This window comes from Macrobrachium rosenbergii, chromosome 5, assembly GCF_040412425.1.
Source record: "Macrobrachium rosenbergii isolate ZJJX-2024 chromosome 5, ASM4041242v1, whole genome shotgun sequence".
NCBI classification, from domain to species: domain Eukaryota; kingdom Metazoa; phylum Arthropoda; class Malacostraca; order Decapoda; family Palaemonidae; genus Macrobrachium; species Macrobrachium rosenbergii.
The window spans coordinates 9,698,807-9,721,906 of NC_089745.1; the positions used below are offsets into that span (position 1 = coordinate 9,698,807).

Genomic DNA, 23,100 nt, shown 5'->3' on the forward strand with positions numbered 1-23,100 from the left:
TCGGCAAAACCCAGTCACTGATATATGAAAATGTTTTTCACCTCGTAAAGAAAATACAGAATTTGCCAACAGTATCAGACAAAAATCTCACAAAACTGTGCTGCACACAGTTCAAACCAGAATCAATACAGGGGTTACACTACAAGCTGCGATTCAAAGATCTAATTTAATGGTAGTGACGGGTAGCTAATGCTGACATCACAAGACGGCCAGGAACGAGAATTTGGACATATCATCACCTTTAGCCCCTTTCGGGTCTACCTCTTCAACTACACATAAACAAATCTGGAACCTAAGAGGTCTTTCATTGCTTCTCTGGATTTGTCTGTCCTTACGAAATGTTTCAATTCTTTTATTCTGCAAAGTTTTAAATATTGTTCCTTTGTTTGATCTTCAGCAGATGACTCGCATCTTGAAATGTTGGACAAAAATTTGAGTTACATTACATTTCTTGTCCCTGGTCTTGGTATTAATCTCTGTCACAGTCGTTCACTTAGCTTACTGTTCATGCTGTATAAAATAAAAGACTCTCAGATATTGGAATATATTTAAAAGTAATCACATGGCTAATTCCTAAGCGCCACTACTATTCTATGGAGGAAATGGGAAGCTAAGAACTTACAAGGACAGATATCTGTATCTGTCAACTTTAAATGATGGAATCTTCAACTGGCATGTGACAAGCATTCAAACAAGATAAGCCTATTGTTGAACTACTATAAATACTTAAGATTCAGAACTTGTATTTATCACAAGCAAGTTTAGAAGTCAATCTATTGGAAGTATTACTAATCTAAGACTTTGTATCTTTCTATAAGTCTTTTTTTAAGAATTTATTTCCTTCTATAAGACTTTTTGTAAGTGCAGTTCTAGAAGGCACATTTGAGATAATATTAGCTACAGACTACTACATCTTACAAGATAGCCTTCCCAGGTGCAGTTCTACAAGATATTTTCTGTTATTAATAAACAAAGACTGCTTTACCATACAAAACTGCAATACTAAGTGAATTTCTACAATATGTCTTTAAGACACTAATATTCAAAGACTATTCTATCATACAAGAAAGCCTTCCCAAGTGCAATTCTACAAGAGATTTTTTTGAGATAATAAGAGTGAAAAAAGCTGCATTTCTAAGTGAAAATCTATAAGATAATTTAGAGTCATTAATAGTAAAAGATCATTTTATCATGCAAGAGTCTATTTTGAGTTCCAGTCGCATTTCTACCTCCTTTCCGAACAGGATCCAAAGAGCTCTGCAGGTTGTGGCAAGGAACCAGGTAGAAATTTTTCGGGAAACAGGATTTCATTCTGGACGGTAGGAAGTTCGTCCCAGAAGGCTCGGATCTAGAATAGTTACGAAGATGAAATTAATGCTTCTTTAATTAACAACCACCACTAATAACTATGCCGTCACCATTCCTATTGAACTGAATTGAATTGAAATGCATTGAGGCCAAAGGCCAAGCACTGGGACCTATGAGGTCATTCAGTGCTGAAACTGAAATCGACAGTAAAAGGTTTGAAAGGTGTAACAGGAGGAAAACCTCGCAGCTGCACTATGAATCAATTGTTAGGGTGGAAAATAAGATGGAAGAAAGAGAATACGAAAGGAGATACAGTAAAAGGAACGAAAGGGGTTGCAGCTAGGTGCCGAAGGCAAGCTGCAAAGAACCTCAAGTAATGCCTACAGAGCACCGCATGAGGTGCACTGACGGCTTAACCCCCACTACGGGGTCACTTTTCATAATTCTCTGTAGATTTGCAGGGCTATGGTTCTAAACATTAATATGACTGGCCAGAAGAACTATCAATTTCTGCTTAACATTACTAATCACTTTAGCATTCCCAGTAGCATTTTCACTTCAAAAATGAGAGACAATACTAACCTGGGTCCTATCGTCTTCGCACATGGACGCATCTGGCTTCAGGTTAAGATGTCTCAGGAAATCCTTCGTTGCTGGGCTCCAGCGGAAGCCGAGCGACTGGTCTGGGGTGGGGTTTCTGGAAGATGTTATCCATTAATCATTTAACCTGGACCAATCAGGTACCGTTGTTTAATATTTATTTTTATGCGATAATCCACATTTATTGCGCTAGATCAGTTGGACACATACAACGATGAAATAATTAGTGCGGGACAAAATCTCCAGTTTTTAAAATTGAAATTTCACATACAAGTTTCACGCTCCAGTGAATGTTTCAGGCTTGTCTTAAGCTCACTGTAATTTACACCACAAACCTTTTCGCAAAACTTATTTGTATGAAGAGTGTGGCTAAATAAAATACGAGTCCTACAACAACAACAGCAATAATAATAATAATAATAATAATAATAATAATAATAATAATAATAATAATAATAATGCATATATGAACCAATGAATTACTACTACTACTACTAATAATAATAATAATAATAATAATAATAATAATAATAATAATAATAATACACAAATGAGCCTATTAATTATCAAAACAACAGCAATAATATAGACAAAAATCTGTCATTAACATCAATAATTTAGCAGCAAAAATACCGATTACAGGTACTACTACTGCTCGAGTTACTGATAACCAACTACCCTACCCAGTGGCAGCAAAGTTCGTCCAAAGTTTGACCATGATGTGGCGAAGCATGAGATCAGCAGGTCGCTCCAAGGGCATTCTCCCACTCGCGCTGTCGAACAGGTACTGGAGTTCGTCTCCGTAAGTCACCCCTGATATACAGGTGATTTAAAGAAAACGGATGTTAAACTCGTCATCTCCAAACAAATGGAAGGTCAGACGTGAAATACTATAATTGGATTTTAGCAATCTTGTGACGAAGACACAGTATAAGTGTCTTCCGTCAAAGGAGGGCGGGGATTGACGTGATCTTATGAATATGCATATATTATATTTATAGTCAAGTAGGTATATAACTGAATAAGCCTTAATCCATCTAGTGTATGCTTGTTCGCTAACTGTGAACAGCTGAGGTAACTGATCAAAAGGTGAACCTAGAGAAAAGTGTTTGGATGGTGAAAGATTGAATGTATGCAATTTATTACGAAGAATTTCGACTGAAGAAACAAGGGACACTGAGGTATAGCAATGTGGTAAACACATTTGCTTTATGTATAACAATGGATAACAAACCACCTGGGTGGTTCGGTTATGTTGAGAGATTAGGAAAAGATAGTTTGGTCAAGAAGACCTATTCAGAAGCACATGGATGACGGACAAGAGGGAAGACATAAAGTGCTTGGTTATAGTGCAGTAGGAGTATTAGAAAGAAAGGGTCTTATTAGCCAGGATGAATGAGAATAATTTTAACACTGAAGTAAACAGTGCAGTATTTGTCAAGTGAAGTAGATGTGCTGTTGATATGGTTTCTATGTAAGTGAACTGTGCGCTACTGAATATTCTATGCGATGTTTAGCATGAATTCCAATATATATATATATATGTGTGTGTATATATATATATATATATATATATATATATATATGTGTGTGTGTGTGTGTGTGTATGTATATATATATATATATATATATATATATATATAAATATATATATATATGTATGTATGAGAGACAGAGAGAGAGAGAGAGAGAGAGAGAGAGAGAGAGAGAGAGAGAGAGCACTTGCACGAAACCACAGCTATTTCTAAGCATGCACATATTTATGCATAAACCTAACCTGGAAAAATTTCCAGTCACATATGCGAAATTGATTTCAAAGCCCAGTAACCCACTATAACGACAGACACTATTTTTTATTTTTTTTTTCACCTACATCAAAAATCAAAATACCTGTGGTGATGCTTAGAACGAAACAAAACAGCAAATACCAGATGACTGACTGATTGACTTACATTTTTCAGCCACGCGGGCGCCGAATGTCGGTAGGTACTTGTACTGTCCAAGGTGGCGCAACTCGTACATGTACACTTTGTGCTCATCTGTAGCACTGCCTGCTTGCAATAGCGCTACTCGGTCGCTGCTTGTGCTAAACAGCCGGTCGGTGAATAACTGTTAATGGAAGGTTTCTCTGCTTTACTTCTGCTTTCAGGCATAATAATATGAACTAAACCTTTATATTTATTTGTCTCGCATAAATTTATTCACAGCTATGACAGGGCCTTGACGATATGCTTGCAAGTTATTTAGCAGTTTTATTATGATTATGGACTTATAACAGGAGAGAGAGAGAGAGAGTAATTAATAGACAACCACTGAAGCATCGTCCAAACAGAAATAGGAACATCATTAAAGATCGAAAGTTATCTCTGGAAATAACAGTAATTTTGACACTAAATGGGCGTAATTAATCATAGAGGCTTGCACCCATCAAGAATTCCTTAAACTGCTCGAAAGTTAATCAAATTCCATGTTTATTGCTTTTGTGACTGTCAAACGTAGAAAAGAAAAACAGTTTTTAAATCAATGTTTTCAACACAATTTACTTTTAGCAACATTAATTTAATATTAATTACATATACTGTAAGTTCCCTTCATACAACAGATTTCCGTCACCCGTGATAACCGTCTGAACATCCCCTAATCTGTATCAAGAAACTATTTTGTTTGTTAATTAAAGGTAGAACAATTCTTCCTCGCCTGTACCACGGAAATACCCAGGTATTGATTAAACATACAAAACGTTCCTACCTGTCCCAAAGAAACTACTTCAGGTCCTAATTACTCCCACAGAACGCGTGCCTTACCTGCGTCAAGGCATCCGCTTTGCCAGGTGTGATCGTGACGTCACCCAGGTAATGGTGGAATACTCTGCGGGCCAAATATTCGGGGTTTTCATCGCCGTCCCGAAAGTTTAGCACTAAAGGGCCAATCCTGGTGAAGTTCTCTATCAAGGCTTGTCTCAGGTCATCGCGGTGATAAATACCTGGGTGGAATGAATATTATACTATCACTAAAAGAGAGAACATAGAAAATGACTTAAGAAAAAATTCGTCCATTATAGAACCGAACTGCTTCATTTTGGTGTTAAAAACAACGGCAATAATAATAACAATAATAATAATAATAATAATAATATACTCACAAGAGCTTAAGTCTTAAAATAGAGGAAATCATCCACACATATGTAACTGTAAAAATATATCTATTTATAAGATGCGAATTACTTTTAAAAACAAACATAATTGTACACTTACATAACTGTGGATTGTTTTCACCAATAATAATAATAATAATAATAATAATAATAATAATAATAATAATAATAACAACATTGTCAAGATACCTACTGACAGTGGTAATAGCCCCATCGTGGGCATTTATCCCCGTGATGAGGTTGACATTATTGGTCAAGTTCTCCTTCAGCAGGGCAGCAGGGTCGCCTGGGATGTACTCTCCGTCCACTCGAGGGACCATCTGGATGGGCTCGTTAGACCACTCCTGTAGGAGACGCCCTTTGGTTAGTTTCAAGGCGAGTGAAGGATATTTCTTGAATAGTTGGAGAGTGCTGTGTTATCATTCCTGTTTTTCTGGGGATAGTTACTTCGTGAGAGACTACAAATCCTCGATAACTTACAATGAAATTCTTTGGCAAAATGACCAGACTCTCCAGCTTGGCTTCCTGCAAACAACGCAGCAGTGCCGAGCTGTCCAGGTCACTGGCACCAGTGCCAGTGCCACTGCATCTCAGCAATTTCGCAACCTTTGCAGCCGCGTGGCGATGGTCCTTCCGAAATGCCCATGGGCTGAGGGCAGTGCCAGACTGAAGGATTCCTCCGGCGACGAGGTCTGTGCAAGTGAAGGAAACAATTTTTCGTCGTATAATTCTTGTTGTGTAAACACATATATATATGTATATATACATATATATGTATATATAATTATATAAATACATATACATATATATTTCATATATATATTATATATATGTATGTATATTATATAATATAATCTTATATATTTTATATAAAATAATATATATAATTACATATACATATATATAATATATATTTATTTATACATATACATATACATACATACATACATATATATATATATATATATATATATATATATATATATATATATATACATATACACACACATATATATGTACATATTCAAATGTGGGTATTTAAATCCATGCACACACACAATTACATAACATAACCGGCTGAAAGAGTTTACCAGCCTTACCTGCAGCGCTGGGAATAATTGTCTGCAAATGAGCGGACACCGCTCCAGCGTTTGTCCCGAAGAGTGTGACTCGGCTGGGATCACCCCCGAAGTCCCGGATGTTGTTTTTCACCCACAGGAGGGCCAATGTCTGGTCCTTGAGGCCCAGATTTCCGGGCAATACTGAATCCTCGGTGGACAGAAAGCCTGACATAAAGATAGAATTATATATTTGGTTCCTTCATTAACCGTAACTGTAGAATAGAATATGGAATTTAGGCCAAAGGCTAAGCGCTGGGTCCTATGAGGTCATTCAACGCTGAAACGGAAATTGTCAGTAATGAAAGGTGTAACAGGAGGAAAACCTCGCAGTTACACTATGAAACAACCGTTAAGAGAGTAGTGGGGGCGATCGGGTTAAGATGGAAGAAAGACAAAATGAACGGAGGCACAGTGAAAGGAATGAAAGAGGGTTGCAGTTAGGGGCCGAAGGGACGCTGCAAAGAACCTTAAGTAATGCCTACAGTGCACCACATGAGGTGCACTGACGGCACTACCCACCTACGGAGGTAACCTTATGACTAAGTGACACAGGTGAGTTCGAGAAGGAGGAAGTAGGGAAATCATACAAGAAGAAAGGTGAAGAAAAAAAGGCTTGATTTAAAGACACGCGCATCAGAACATTGGGTTACAATTCACACATCAAAGTTTTTCAATAAATGTACAAGGTTCTTACACAGAAAATATATTAATATGTTAAGCCGTTACGTGCACTGCCTACACCCGCTAGCTTTACTGTTCTCTGTTACAAAGGCTAAGCATTATGTTTGAATGACATTCTAAAACAATTTGTGAGATAGATGTAAAGAGCGAACCTCGAGTTTTTATTTTATTAAAGGTTAAATTTAGCCATATTCGTGCTTCTGGCAACGATATAGGAATGGCCACCACCGGGGCCGTGGTTAAAGTTTCACGGGCAGCGGCTCATATAGCATTATACCGAGACCACCGAAAGATATCTCTATTTCGGTGGCCTTGATTATATGCCGTACCGGCTGTACAGAAAACTCGATTGTGCCGAAGAAACTTCGGCGCATTTTTTACGTTTTTTTTTTTTTTTTTTTTTAATCTCACCTAAGGTGCCAAGTCGGTAATGGAAGGTGACGACCACGACATTCCCATCCTTGAGCAGAGGGGCGGGAGAGGTGTCCCTGACGCTCCCTACCTGGAAGGCTCCTCCGTGGATGAACATCATCACCGGAAGGTCGGAACCCCACAGCTGTAATAACATAAAAAAAAAAACGTTCAATCTTTCCAGATATCTTTCTCTCTGGCGGTGTGATGGCAACTCATACCCTAAGGTGCCAGTTAGCTTTTTTGTATACAAGTATTCCTGTGTTTCATTACACTTCTTTTATTTTATGCAGAACGATTATCGAAATAATAACTGAATACAGACTCCAATCTTATTAGCATCTTTTTTACTCACTTAAATGGATCTGGAAAAGAGTAGCTGTGCTTTCATATGATGAAACAAACAATCTTGTATTAATCATGGCAAACATTGGGCCAAACAGATAAACAAAACATTAAGAATATAGGAATTCAAAAAACAGAGGTCAAGTGAAAATAGAACAGGAATAAAGCCCAATATACTGTGAAAATTACAAAGCAACATTCTTCCAATAAAAACAAAGAAAAATAACTAAAAGAGATTGGACAAATGGACGCCACTGGAATTCGAAAAGTTCAACATTAATTTTCGAACTGAAAATATATAACACAAACAAAATAGAAAAATCACAATTAGTCGACATTTCCAAGGTACATTTTCAAAACACAAACACAACATGCACACACAAAAGTCAAATAAACAAACAACACAAAAAAATTAATTCTATAAAAAAACAAGCAAAAATGATACTTCAAAATACGTAGAGAAATACATAACTGCAATTAAACTGACTCACCTTGGGCGTGTAGACATTGATATACAGACAGTCCTCGTTGCCTACGATCTCGAGTTTTCCTTTAGTCAGCGATGCCAGGTTGAGCTGGGGACACTGAGCGGGAACCACTGACCCATTTCTTGCTTGTGACCAGTTGCCCGCTGGGATGGGATCCTAGGTCAAAAGATATTATTATTATTATTATTATTATTATTATTATTATTGCTGCGGAAGACCTTCCTTCAAACAAACTCGCAGGTAAATGATAATTATACAAGCTGTCCAAAGTTCATTTATGCCTTAACGTTTCGGTAGTTCTCTCTACCATTTACTGAAAAGCGGATGAAGCCAGCGGTACAGTAATGCCATATTTATACCCGCAAGTGGGCTTACTGAGGTTCTGGGCGGATTTACTTACTGATAGAAAGAAACTCATTCGAAGGATTCAGAAATTACAATATAAACTCAACGGCATCCAGACAGTCGTTATTTTTAATGAAGTTTATTATTATTATTATTATTGGAAAGAGAAACCCACAAGATTCTTGGGTATAACTTGTTTACTGGTAAATATTTTACATGTTACTTTGATCTCAGGCACTTTCAGGTCCTAACTGTGACCCTTTTTCAAGAGATCAGGTAGTCAGGCTGGTTCAAGGCCTTGAACCGGCCTGACCTCTCATCTCTTGAAAAGAATCACAGTTGGGCTCTAATCAAAGTAAATGTCTAAATATTACCAATAGGGTTATAAGAATCTTGTGGGTTCTCTTTCCATCTTCAGAAAACTGAAGAAGTTTTTGTTTGGTTCATTATTATTATTATTATTATTATTATTATTATTATTATTATTATTATTATTATTATATTACAAGCATTCATATGGAACGACGTAGGCTAACAATAATAATAATAATTAATTATTTCTATTATTATTTTTACTACAATTAGCATTCAAAAGACCTGTAAATTCTTGTGAAACGCGCAATAATAATAATAATAATAATAATAATAATAATAATAATAATAAATAATAATAATAATAATAATAAAGCTCATTATTTGGCTTCCTCGCCAGATTGACCCTTGTTTTCAACACCAAAATTATGATGCACTAGGTCGCCTAAGGTCACTGGGTAGCCCTTCCCCATTCCCCCTTCCCAATAACCTTAAAATCCTGCAGAAGACCTTAGGAGAATGAGTCACAACGAGACCGGGAAAGCCCAAAGAGAATTATCTGAATTTCTGAGACAAGGAAGCCGGCCCAAAGAGAGTTATAGAATTGCTGTCAACACAACCATTGATAAGAGATGGCAAACATGCTGTCTCCATCCCAGAGACGTTACATTCTCTCCCAAATACCGGACCCAGGTACTTTGACTCTGCATGTTTATATAAAAGGCAGTGGTAAGAGATGCTAGTCCCGGATTGGACGACGGCAAGTCTAAAAAACACGGAGTTTATTACCCGTAGACTAACACTACTACACACAGTCACTATGTAAATATGTGAAGGCAAATTTTGTTGAATTATACAGATTATGATTGTTAAGAAAAGTGTTTTAATTAGATATATTAGGATAAAAAAAGGGTATTATTAGTAACATTACCTAAAACAAAATAAAATTCGACAAAAATAAATATATAAGGAAGAAATTTTTAATATTAATGAGGAAAGGCAGAAATATTAACCCCTACAAAACTCACCCGGAATCTCAGTTCTCCAACAGGCGGCTGAGCGTAGGGAATACTCCTGAAGGCGAAGTAGTGCCCGCCGTTCCCAAGGGCATACTTGGACCCTGTGATGATGCCCTGGCGGAGGACCACCTCTGGGAAGTCTTCGATTGACGTGGCATGACAACTTATGGCCAACACAATTATTATGGTTAAAACCGGAAGCTTTTTTATGAATGACATGACTGAGTCCTCTTTCGACAGACTGAGTCCTCCTCTGATAGACTGAGTCCTCTTCTCATAGACTGAGTCTTCTTCTGATAGACAGACTCCTCTTCTGATAGACTGAGTCTCCTTCTATTACAATGAATCTCCTTCTGATAGACTGAATCTTCTTCTGATAGACTGAATCCTCTTCTGAAAGTTGATAATTAAATGAACTGATTATTCATTCAGTAAATGTCTCTCTCTCTCTCTGATTTTGCAACTTCTGTTTGTAATACTAAAATTTCAGCCTCTCTCTCTCTCTCTCTCTCTCTCTCTCTCTCTCTCTCTCTCTCTCTCTCTCTCTCTCTCTCTCTTAATACTTCTGTCTAAGAACAATAGTTCTCTTTGATAATTTTATACGAGAAAAATAGTTTCTATTACTGTCAGCTCACAGGAACAACTGACTATTATAGACGCAGAATCTAAAAAAAAAATATCTGGCTCAGACCAGCTGTCAAGTGACACATCGATATATATATATATGCATATACATATAGCTTCTATTACTGTCATCGTTCCGGGAAAAATGTCTTTCAAAGATTAAAAAAAAAAAAAAAAATTAAAAAACTGGTATAAGCCAACTGTCAAAGGTCAATTGTTTCCCCACCTCCGGGAAAATCAGTAAAAATGTGAAAAGCAACAAAAGACTGAGCGTATCTCCTGCCTGATTTAACCTTGGCCCAATAATCACTTGTGCATAGACTTTCACTGCCAAGTTACACGAAAGGAATTTAAGCAATGGAAGTTTCTTAGATTTTCATGTCAAACAGAGATCGATATAAACAGATTAGTATCTGATAAGCAATAATTATTCAAATACGACTATCGACAAGAGAGACCATATTTATACAATGTTACTGTTGTTAATAATAATAATAATAATAATAATAATAATAATAATAATAATAATAATAATAATAATAATAAAATAATAATTAATATATAAACAAAATAGTATCTGATATTCAATATTTATTTAAATACGACCATCGACAAGATAGACGATATTTATACATTGGTAATAATAATAATAATAATAATAATAATAATAATAATAATAATAATAATAATAATAATAATAATAATAATAATTAATATAAAAACAAAATAGTATCTGATAAGCAATAATTATTCAGATAAGACTATCGAAAGAACAGCATTTATACAATGTTACTGTTAATAATAATAATAATAATAATAATAATAATAATAATAATAATAATAATAATTAATAATAATAATAATAATAACTGGACGCATATACAGTCTCTGTGAAGGAGGGAGACATACAGGCGACGAGATTTATAAATAACCAGGGCACCAGTATTTTTAGTAAGCCGAAAGAAACTGCACTGCTTGCAAGAGATGGCTTTCGTCATCTTATTTTTTAACCTGTACAAACACCCACACGCACACTGTACACACATGATTATATATATATATACATATATAATATATATATATATATATATATATAATATATATATATATATAATATATATATATATATATATATCTATATATATATATATATATATATATATATATATATATATATACATATACATACATACATAAATAAATATATATAAATATATATATTTATTTAATATATATATACATACATATACATACATACATGCATAATATATATATATATATATATATATTTAATGTATATATATATATATATATATATATATATATTTATATATATATATATACATACATACGTACACATACACACACACATATATATAAGTATATATGTGTATATATACACAGTATATGCTGAAAATATGCAACTCAATTATGACGTAGATCATTTGAAAGCAATGACACCTAAACTCGTTTCTTCAAAGTTAATTTCACTTATTTATCACTTCAAAAAAAAAAAAAAAAAAAAAAAATTTTTGCCAATAAAACCGCACAGTATTTCAAGTAAACAAGAGCTTACGAAGAGAGACTATAAAACACCACAGCCACCGGACTTAGGACAAAATATGAAACTGGGCACAGCCACAGCCACAGCAGCAGACGAACAACTGAGAGAGAGAGAGAGAGAGAGAGAGAGAGAGAGAGAGAGAAGCTGAGAGGGGAGGAAACGATGTATAGAGACATCATTTTAATCTTGGCTGGGATTTCCTGTGACTGCAAGCAATTGCTTATGACGAGCCGCGCATCCACGCAGTCAGATTAGCAAAGTTCATTGACCGTCTTTAGATGGTAATACGTTTTTTAATAATTAATTCCTCCGTTCGTTCTGTCAGTCATATTAGCAGGTAATTCATCGTCTTTAGATTGTAATTTCTTCTTTTTTTATTTATTTATTTCTTTAGATAGTAATCTCTACTTTCATTATTCATTCACTTTCAACAATAATTCCTCTATTCGTATTGTCAGTCAAATTAGTAGATAGTTTATTGGCTTTAGATTGTAATTTATTTTTTCATATTCGTATTGTCAGTCAAATTAGCAGATAATTTATCGTCTTTGCATTTTAATTTATTTTTTCATTATTCACTTATTTTTAATAATAATTCCTCTATTCGTATTGTGGTGCTGAATAACTACACGGTTCTAGTGCCAGGTCATTAGACCAAACATTCATACATTAAGTCACTGTCAAATTATGCAGTAAAGAGAAAGTTTCTTTTGTATTCGATGTTTGTTATTTTTTTTCAGGTTATTTGGTTAAGTTTTAACATAAAATACAAAATAAAAAAGACGTTATTCGTTAACAATATATATATATATATATATTTTTAGCTTTAATGCATTTTATTATATATATATATATATAATATCAATTTAGCTTTCGGCATTTTACTTCTTCTCAATTTCCGAGAGAGAATAATATCAAACTAAAGAGCAGTGCTTGGAACAGATGTCAGATAAAGAGAGAGAGGAATTTCTATTATATTATCACTTTTATCTTGAATGCACTTCATTCATGACCCTAAACGGTCAAGTAACCTTGATCGTGGAGTTCAAGGCCACTGAACAACAAACAGGTAATTACGTCCTCAAACCAGACCATGCAGAACCAAATCTATCGTCTCTTGTTTTTCTCTTATTTTCAAATGGCTTCGTGTTAATAATAATAATAATAATAATAATAATAATAATAATAATAATAATATATGTTTACCAACTGCAAAATGCTTTAATTTACAAGTCGCGTATAACAATTTGAAACGCTTTGAATAATGTTCACAAAACCTTACAAAAAAGTATGAAGATAATTCAGCTTCAACGTCAACGATGCACTAGTATTTCTTTATATGGCTGTGCGCTGTCTACCGGTATATATGTATATTATATATAACATATATATAAATGTATATATAAATGTGTATGCATTATATGTATATGTATAACATATATATATATAAATATATATATATATAACATATATATATATGTATATATATATATAATATATATATATATATATATATATTGTGTCCGTGTGCGGAATATATGCAAGAAAACAAGAACACACTAAACACAAGTACACACACGCATATAATGCATGAACCCAAGCCATATATATATATACAAGGTCTGAATTATTTAATTTCACTATTACAACACAAAAGATTATCCCTCTGAGTACTGTTCATCTTTCATTATTATTATTATTATTATTATTATTATTATTATTATTATTATTATTAGGACGAATAACAGCACAGTTGTTGCATAAAGAGATATCTGGCATATATATTGGTGCCGACGTGTTTTCGGGGGTCAGAAGGACAAGCGATTATGACGATGACCGCAAAAATCGTCACAGCAAACAAAAGAATCTGGAAAACACATTCTCCAGCCAATTTTCATTAACCTTCGACCTCCTGGAAAATGACTGGATCTTAGCACATTACAAAAAAATTAAGTCCAGTTGCACTAAATTCAAGTTTCCAGGGGACTGGATCTTGGGAACTTTGAAAATATTCAAAAGTCATAAGCATTTTCTAAAAACTTCAGTTCAGTTGCCTTAACCGCAAGATTCCAAGCGACTGGAAGTGAGGAACTTATAGAATAACACAGTCAATTTACACCGACCTTAACACTTTCCAGAGGGGGGCACGAACTTATAAACTTCCTAAAATTGCAGTCCGATCAGTCCGCACTAAACCTTTACTCGTAAGGTGACTGGATCTGAGTGAAGCCAAAATCCAGCCTTCCTTTCCTCCGAGTGAACCTCTTTCACCGGGAGCCTTCCCGGGCTCTCCGTTTCAGGGAAGGACAAAGAATGACTCGCCACTCGGCCTAATCCAACAGATCGGCTTCGGACTCGCAGTCCTTGGTGCCCCGAGGGGCTCCTATTAGACAAACAGCTTAAACTTGTTGCGGTCGCCACCACGATGCCTGAGCTCATCTGGCAAAAGCAATCGATTACCGAAGATTTCCTTCTCTTGTCATGCATCTTACGAAATTATTTTGTATTTTTCTTCTTCTTTTTCTTCTTAGCCTCATTACACTAGTGCAACATTCTACACCCCGCAGGTGGGTAGTGCTGTCCGTGAACCTCGTGCGGTGCACTGTAAGCAGTACTTAAGGTTCTTTGCAGCGTCCCCTCGGCCCCTAGCTGCAATCCCTTTGTTTCCTTTTACTGTAACCCCCTTTCACATTGTCTTTCTTCCCGCTTATTTTCCACCCTCTCTTAATTAACAATTGTTTCATAGTGCATCTGCGAGATTTTCTCCTGTTAGACCTTTTAAACTTTGACTGTCCATTTCTGTTTCAGCGCTGAATGACCTCATTAGGCATGGGATGAAAATTAAGCAGTAAACACACAAATGCAATAACTTTTTACATATTATAATTTTCTAATAAGCGTAAGATTACGCATTTTATTAACCTTTCACTGTTTTTTTGTGTGTGTCAGGATTTACGTTCTTACCACCTTATCCTCTCTGTAATATCGCGAACTAAGCAAAACGCTTTGGTAGGCATTTCGTCCGCTTCACAGTGATACAGTTCCCTTTTTTGTTATTTGCAGAGAGACAATACAAATATTCCTCATGACAGGATTAACAAGTAAATGAAAGAGAAACTTACTCATGATAATATCGAAGGAAATGAATACGAAGAAGCAAGATTCACTGAGGTACATTTTCAAACTACAAGAATTAGAGAAAGTCATTGAAGCATGAATCACGTTTGTAGCCAGTAAAACAAAAAAATCTGAAAATTATAATGATAGTCAGCAGACATCTGATCATTCTCCAGCTACATATTACAGGATTAATACATGAATATATAACAATGTTGACAACAATGGAACAAAGGAAAAAGTCGCATAAACACTAAGCACAGCGACACCATATAAGGGAGATACTGCAGTTGCTTAGCTGAGCAGTGCGAAGGCTTAGAAAACAAAATAAGAAAAACCACAATCTCAAGACACAAGGAAGAGGAGGCTCAAAGGCACTTTTTAAACAATTTGTGGCAAACATTCACGTAGACTATTCACCACCAATTGCTTGCTCCAAGCACTTCTCCCTCACAGAGGTGAAACCGACAAGTCTGCTTCTTACCGGGTAAAAAGTTCACTGCACAGGTTAACAGCCCACAAATTTCTATCGTAGAGGAACTGGTTTTAACTCGAGTTATTAATGTTTGGCGAAAAATCATGCAACTAAAAATTAGAGCCCAAAGATTTTTAATCGCAAAGAAACTAGTTTTAACTTGAGTTATTAATGTTTGGCGAAAAATCATACAACTAAACATCCCAAAAATTTTTATCACAAAGGAACTAGTTTTAACTAGAGTTATTGAAGTTTGTAGAAACATCATACAATTAAAAATAAAATTATAAAACTTCCACAATGGAGAAATAATCTGTTTTTATCCATTATGAAGGGTTTATGATCAATCAGAACAGGTCATTGCAGATTTATACAGAAGGGATCGAACATTGTAACCAAAACTAATTAATTTAAGTTATTAAAGTTTGTCGAAACATCGTACAACTAAAAATTAAATTATAAAATTCCACAATGGAAAAATAATGTTTCTGTCCTTTATAAAGGGTTTATGATCAATCGGAACAGGTCATTGCAGATTTATACAGCAGGGATGGAACTTTGTAACTAAAACGCCTGGAGAGAAACTGGTATAAATACTGCGTAAGTCATATTTACGCGTGTAAAGTGCCAAACACACACTGTAAAAGGAATGTCTACTTTTAATTAAATAACTACAAAGTATCTGTTTCAAAAATGACGACTTCTGCTCTTAGATAACATCACACCTAAACTGTAATTCTTAATTAAAATCTTCAAGAATTAATAAAATAATAATTGGCTAGGTTTCATGAATTAAACAGGTCAAGTACTGAGTGTATACTATTTCAAGAGAGGTACGACTATATAAAACGAAGGCTAACGAATGACAGCGTTTGGATACGTGATATCATCACATTATCATCTGAATTCAGGAATAGGATTGTGAGTCACACAATCTATTTTTTTATTGCCTTGTAAGAGAGATCCATTAAGCCGTTTATACGCTGACGAAAACCTATTTCTTAAGTCAACAATCACCAAGTCAGCAGGAAGACATTTACGTTTACTTTGGCATACTTCGAGCCCGACGATGTTCCAATCGGTTGCAGCAAATCCATAATTCACAATATTCTCCGATGCCCTTCACTGACGGCGAATTTTCTAACGCACACAAGGCTGGACGGATAAATCGATAACCAATTTTATCTCTTGACATCTGTGAGAACTCGTATCTAATCTCATTATGGGGTCGTTCTGAAGCAAACAGAAAGCACCCCCCGTCCCCCATCCCCAGCCCGGCCGCCACTGCCATCACGTCTCACGGGGACACATTTAATGGTGTCGTCAGTTTGGAAAGACAGCCTTAAAGGCGAAAGGCCAGACAGCTTGCTTGCAGTTGTGAAGGACAGGATCTGAAATTTTCTGAATCTTTTAGCAGCGATTGGGTGCTGCAACCATGGCGACAGGCGGGGAAGCTTGGGCTTTACAAGATATGTTTCTCACTCTGCGCGTGGCAGGGATTATACCCTACACCCTGAAGAAAACGGGCGATGGCGAGGGGCGGCCGGTGTTCTCCAAGGTGTTGCTCTTGTGGGCCATTTTCCAGAACCTGGTCAGCATCGCCCTACCCTACTACTGCTTCATGCTTCTTTTCCATATCAGCGACAACAGAGTCGGAATGCTGATAGCATTAGTGGCTCTCGCATGCTCAAATACCGCAACAGTATTGATGCCTTTCTTCCTCCTGGCTAAGAGCAAGAATTTCCGAGCCATTGTGCAAAATTATGGGTTCGTAGTCTTTGGAAATTCTGTCGCGTTCAAGAAACAACTTCGCATCAAGCTTCTCCTCTTGGTCCTCCTCCCTGTAACTGTGTTTGTGGTTGGGATTGGTTTCGGTGTAGAAAATCTCCACATACTAGACTTGCCGACGATGATTCTCGGGCCTATTATTATGTACACTTCGACGTTTCGTCCGATGCTTCAGGTTCTGTGGTTCAAAACAATGATCGCCTGGATGTCAAAGATGGTGCTCGATACCGTGACTGAGACCGTTGGAAATCCGCCCGGTCAGCGCCACAAATCAAACTGTTGGTCTCTTCCAGTGGACTGTTCAGTGTCACTGAGGGCAACGATCGCAGATCTCGAAGGATGCGCCTCAACCTACGAGATTTCCAAAATGAAGTGTTCTATTTCCAAAATAGAACGGTTCGTGTTCCAGGTAAGTCTGCCGGTAAATCGTGTCGGCTTATTTTATCTTTTACTGTCAGTTATCACTGGAGGAGTATTCGACGGAAACGATCGACATGAATCTGAGAGGAAACAGTCGACACAATCGCTAGGTCCTCAAAACAGGTGTGTGACACTGGGTCATCTTTTCTGGCGTACGGCACCAAGGGCTATTAAGATAAAATTATAATACTTACAGCAAAAATACGTTTTAAAAATAACACCACTACCATCACAAGACATTCTGACACATGACAGTGATTTTATCTTTCAAATTTAAGTGAATTCTCTTCCGTAATTAGAAACACAGTATGTCGAAAATTATATAAAAACAAATTTTTTTAATACCTTTAACGATTCAACGTTAGGCCGTTGGTCATTCAAAGATCTATTATCACCCAGAAGACAGTGAGCAAGAATGCCATCAAGTCTTAGAAATGTCAAACAAAATATATTTTTTCAACTTTTTATTTGTGGGGTTAAGAGACTCCAATTTCTTAGAATCTCGTTGAAATGGATCCTTCCCTAGCTGCCCAACTGAAAAAAAATTAATATAAGTGAACGGTCTTCCAAGCTCTGATATAGATAATACATCTCTATTTGCTTCTTCAAACGTATAATCGTTATACATCTTAACTCTTTAGAGGCTCTTGTTCGGTAAGATATCTTACAGATAAAAAGATTTATCATTATTCTGTAACTCATCATATCCTTCCTTATTTTTACATTTTTTTTTCATTCCCTGTTCTTCACTCTTCTTTCTCATCTTCTCGCTCTTTTCTTATTCCAGTCCTCTGCTTTTAATCTCTCTACTCTATGCTCCATGCTCCTTCATTGATCCCTCTTTGCTTAAATTCCTCTCTCACCATTGCACCTTTTTCATCGTTCTTATTATCAAAAGATAAAAAAAAAAGCCAGGATCAAGGGGCCCAGTGCCTAAAAATAGTGAGTCTGACAAGCAGAAGCTTAAGGCATTTCCTGTATAATGTTCTAGACATTTTGTTTTCTGGTGTCAGTGCCACTATAGCCGATACGACTAAATATGTCTGTGTTGCCCATATACGCACAGCCACAAAGTGGATGCAACGCTTGATAGGATTCGCGTCCTTCAAGCAACAAAATTTAAATAAATAACGTCTGTCTCTCCCGCAGATGGAAGCCTGCAAAGGAGACATCATGAAATACTTCTTCGAAGTCATCACTGTGGTGATACTGCTGACGATGATCAACGCTATCGTCTTCGGTTACATATTTATGTCTGGAATCACCATGGGCGATTCGCACCCTTGACTGCCATTTCCGGGTCGTTCTTGGTGACTTACATCTACAGCGGCGGAAGTGACTTTACGAAATCGGTAAGTCATTCCAGTTTTTTCGACATTTTTTTTTGTTTTTAAAGATGAAAATACAGAGATCTTTAGAGGTAGTATGAACCAGGAAACACGGGGAAAGTCTTTCAACTTTTTTTCGACATTTTAGTTTTCCGTCCGCCCTCAGATCTTAAAAACTACTGAGGCTAAAGGGCTGCAAATTGGTATGGTGAACACCCACCCTCCAATCATCAAACACACCAAATTACAGCCCTCTAGCCTCAGTATTTTTTATTTCATTTAAGGTTAAAATTAGCCATGATCGTGCGTCTGGCAACGCTATGGATACCAACAACATAGGCCACCACCAGGCCGTGGATGACCGTTTCAATGGCCACGGCTGAGAGTTTCATGGGCCATGGCTGAGTTTCATGCAGCATTATACACTGTATAGAAAATTCGATTGCGCCGAAGAGACTTCAGGGCATTTTTTTATTTGTTTTTTAAAAATGAAAGTACAGAGATCCCTGGAGGTTGTGTGACCCAGGAAACACAGGGGAAGAAAGAGAATTCTGCAAACTTGAAGTAAATGGCAGTTTATTCTTGAGTTTGTGATTTCGTGAACAATGCCCCATTAATCCTAAAAAATGGTGGTTGGTTGGTTGGCTTAGATTAAAACAGCCTTATGCCAGCGCGAGTCATTCTTCAAAGGCCGCCCATGAGAGTTTAAACGTCAGAAATCATTATCATAAATCATAATGATGTGAAGTGCATTCAGCAGGTCATTGAAAATCGACGTCAATATAAATTGAATTGAATACAAAATTTAGGACAATATAATAATAATAATAATAATAATAATAATAATAATAATAATAATAATCAATAATAATAATAATAATAAATAATAATGTACGTACCTATATATAACTGGATTTGTTCCTTCAATATAATAATAATAATAATAATAATAATAATAATAATAATAATAATAATAATAATAATAATAATAATAATAATAATAATAATAATAAAATAATAACGTGGTTAATAAAATACTTTAAATATATGTAGTTCTGTTTTCGTCTTGCGTATACATAACTGTGGATTTGCTCCTTCAATATAATAATAATAATAATAATAATAATAATAATAATAATAATAATAATAATAATAATAAGTCTGCCTTCAGGGGTCCCTGCTAATAATAATAATACTTTTAAATATATGTAGGCGCGTTCGTCCATACATAACAGGGATTTGTTCCTTCAATATAATAATAATAATAATAATAATAATAATAATAATAATAATAATAATAATAATAATAATAATAATAATAATTACTTTCATTAACATTACCACAATTCTTATCGTAATTATTCCTATTAGGTGGACAAGGCAGCTGCTATTCTGAAGGCCATAAGCATCAATATGCACCACGAGGGCATCAAAGAACAGGTGTCTAAAAAATTTCTCTTGTAAAAAATGCCTTCTTACCTTGTAATTATATTTGACCTTGACCTCGAAAGATGGAGACAAGCATTGGTTAAGCTTTACCTTTTGATGGATTCCCCCAAAAGCTTTTTATGATTGTAAAGTATTTGTAATAGTATACATGAAATAGTTGTAAAGTTTTTTATTCGATGTTTTGATAAGATCATAAAGCGACCAAACTTTTCTCTATCTAGATTTAACTCGACATCAATTATCTGAAATGCACTGATGACCTCATCTGCTTGTATTGAAATTTCATATTTCATTCCAGTCAGTTAAAACTGAAATCAATACGACTTTCATTTGACAACCTGCCAAAATAAACAAGTCAAAATAAACACTTCAGATTTCTCTTCTGTTTTGCTCACAATAATTCAGAATGTCCCTGTCGTGTGAATTTTGTTCATTTAAAAAATGACTGACGAAGTTGATTGCTCAAAAAGGCAGTTTTTTGAAAAATATATTGTTGAACAGAGAGAGAGAGAGAGAGAGAGAGAGAGAGAGAGAGAGAGCTTAAGCAGCAGAAATTATGCTTGGATATTTTTTTCCTTCATTTCAAACAGGTTTTCAGATTACTGAAGGACTTCGAATCCCTAAGGAAGTAGACATGTGCGGATGGTACACGCTCGATTACAGGACCTTCGTTTCTGTAAGTGTTTCTCAAATATTCTCTCTCTCTCTCTCTCTCTCTCTCTCTTGTATCCATGTATTTATAAAAATGTACACTTAAACATAAAGTTACAGGCATACTTTAAAAACTGGGTAGTCAAGAGGTCATCATAGGTAATAAAATTACCCACAAATCTGATGTGACAGGTGGACCCTTGAAAAAGAATACATATATATACATATATATATATATATATCATGTATATATATATATATATATACATATATATATATATATAATATATATATATATTATATATATATATATAATAATATATATATATATATATATATATATATATATATATATATATATATATATATATATATATATATATGTGCGTCCTGGAAAGCAATCTGTTACCCAATGCAATTCTTATTGAACTCATCTTGCGACCGGCGTGAGTTCGAATCCTGCCTGGAAAAATGTCGGCAATTATGTTTTCGGTGGATTTTCAGGCTATCAGTGAGCTCAGGCAGATAGATAGGGTGAGCATTCCTCAATGGCGGTTGTCTTTTTCATCACAGGGGGCCCAACATGCACTAGAACCTGTTCATACTATTGTTCTCTTTTCTGATATTGCTGGTCTTTGAGACTCTACTGAATGGCTGCCATTTGAAAAACTTTGAACTTTTCTCTCTGGTCACTAGTGTAGACTTAATACAATGACGAAACAGCGACAAATGAGGGCAAAACAGTGGAGGACAATTTGCTAACATATGGTGATGTCGTTTTATTTCGATGAGATGCATGTGTTGTGGGTCTTCTAAGTGGTATCAATAACAAAGGGTCTTCTAAGTGGTATCAATAACAAAGGGTCTTCTAAGTGGTATCAATAACAAAGGGTCCTCTAAGTGGTATCAATAACAAAGGGTCTTTTAAGTGGTATCAATAACAAAGGGTCTTCTCTAAGTGGTATCAACAACAAAGAAACGACGGATAAGAGATAAGGAAATCAGTAGAGCAGATATTATCCTGGAGATGGTAAAGAGGACTCTACCACGCATCAAAAGTGGCAGAGTAATACGCCGGATAGGGTTTATGGAAGTACCCATGATATAAAAAAACAAAAATGCGCCGACATTTTTCCGGCGCAATCGAGTTTTCTGGACAGCGTATAATGCTGTATGAACCTCAGCCACGGCCCATGAAACTCTCAGCAGCCGCGGCCCATAGAAAACTCAGCCACAACTCCGGTGGTGGCCTGTGTTGTTAGCACCATAGCGGTGCCAGCGCACGATCATGGCTAACTTTTAACCTTAAAAAAATAAAAACAACTAAAGCCAGAGGGCTGCAATTTTGTATGTTTGATGATTAGAGGGTGGATGATCAACATGCCAATTTTGCGCCCTCTAGCCTCAGTAGTTTTTAAGAACTGAGGGCGGACAGTAAAAGTGCGGACAGAAAAAAAAATGCGGACAGAATAAAGCGCGGACGGACAGACAAAGCCGACACAATAGTTTTCTTTTGCAGAAAACTAAACTCTTGAACGTCTGACAGTGGTTATACAAATGCCTATCAAGCACAGGAAAACAAAGAAGTGAATAAGTGATAGGATTAACTATCCGATTGTTTCAGGAGGATAAAGAAAGTGAAGGTTAGAAAAGTATTTTACACGCTGATAAAATATGGAAACATACAGTGAAAAGGGCCCAGTACGAAACATCGCAAGCAGTGAATCTGCCGAGAGAAGAGGTAGCAAGAAGACTGTTTCCTTTTCAATATCCGACCGGCCAATGAAGAATTAGGAATTTATTTCTGGCGATAGAAATTCATTCTCGTCATAATGTGGTTCGGATTCCACAATAAGCTGTAGGTCCGTTGCTTAGGTAACCAGTTTGTTCTTAGCCACGT

At 35.7% G+C, this 23,100-nt stretch overlaps 1 protein-coding gene across 2 annotated transcripts; it reads right to left on the reverse strand.

Moving 5' to 3' along the window:
- Positions 1-530: 530 nt before the first annotated feature.
- LOC136838484 (carboxylic ester hydrolase-like) lies at positions 531-14,287 on the reverse strand. 2 transcript variants are annotated; one of them, XM_067103471.1, is made up of 12 exons: positions 14,096-14,287; positions 9,794-10,177; positions 8,112-8,264; positions 7,276-7,420; positions 6,163-6,348; positions 5,543-5,754; positions 5,256-5,406; positions 4,713-4,891; positions 3,861-4,017; positions 2,592-2,721; positions 1,891-2,005; positions 531-1,348 (listed from the first exon to the last, which is right to left on the reverse strand). In XM_067103471.1, exons 2-12 carry the CDS (start codon positions 10,001-10,003, stop codon positions 1,226-1,228), a joined length of 1,761 nt encoding a protein of 586 aa, XP_066959572.1. In that variant the 5' UTR covers positions 10,004-10,177; positions 14,096-14,287; the 3' UTR covers positions 531-1,225. The 2 variants fall into 2 exon arrangements, with proteins under 2 accessions (XP_066959572.1, XP_066959571.1); XM_067103470.1 differs by lacking the exon at positions 14,096-14,287 and adding an exon at positions 11,985-12,074.
- Between the last annotated feature and the right edge of the window lie 8,813 nt (positions 14,288-23,100).

What these genes read in the sequence shown, in the direction of transcription:
- LOC136838484 (XM_067103471.1), bottom strand. Translation starts at nt 10,003, where the DNA reads ATGTCATTCATAAAAAAGCTTCCGGTTTTAACCATAATAATTGTGTTG. An exon ending in TTGGAGAACTGAGATTCCGG is followed by an intron (nt 8,265 to 9,793) that starts GTGAGTTTTGTA and finishes CTTTTGACCTAG; the next exon opens with GATCCCATCCCAGCGGGCAA. An exon ending in TTACCGACTTGGCACCTTAG is followed by an intron (nt 6,349 to 7,275) that starts GTGAGATTAAAA and finishes TCTTTATGTCAG; the next exon opens with GCTTTCTGTCCACCGAGGAT.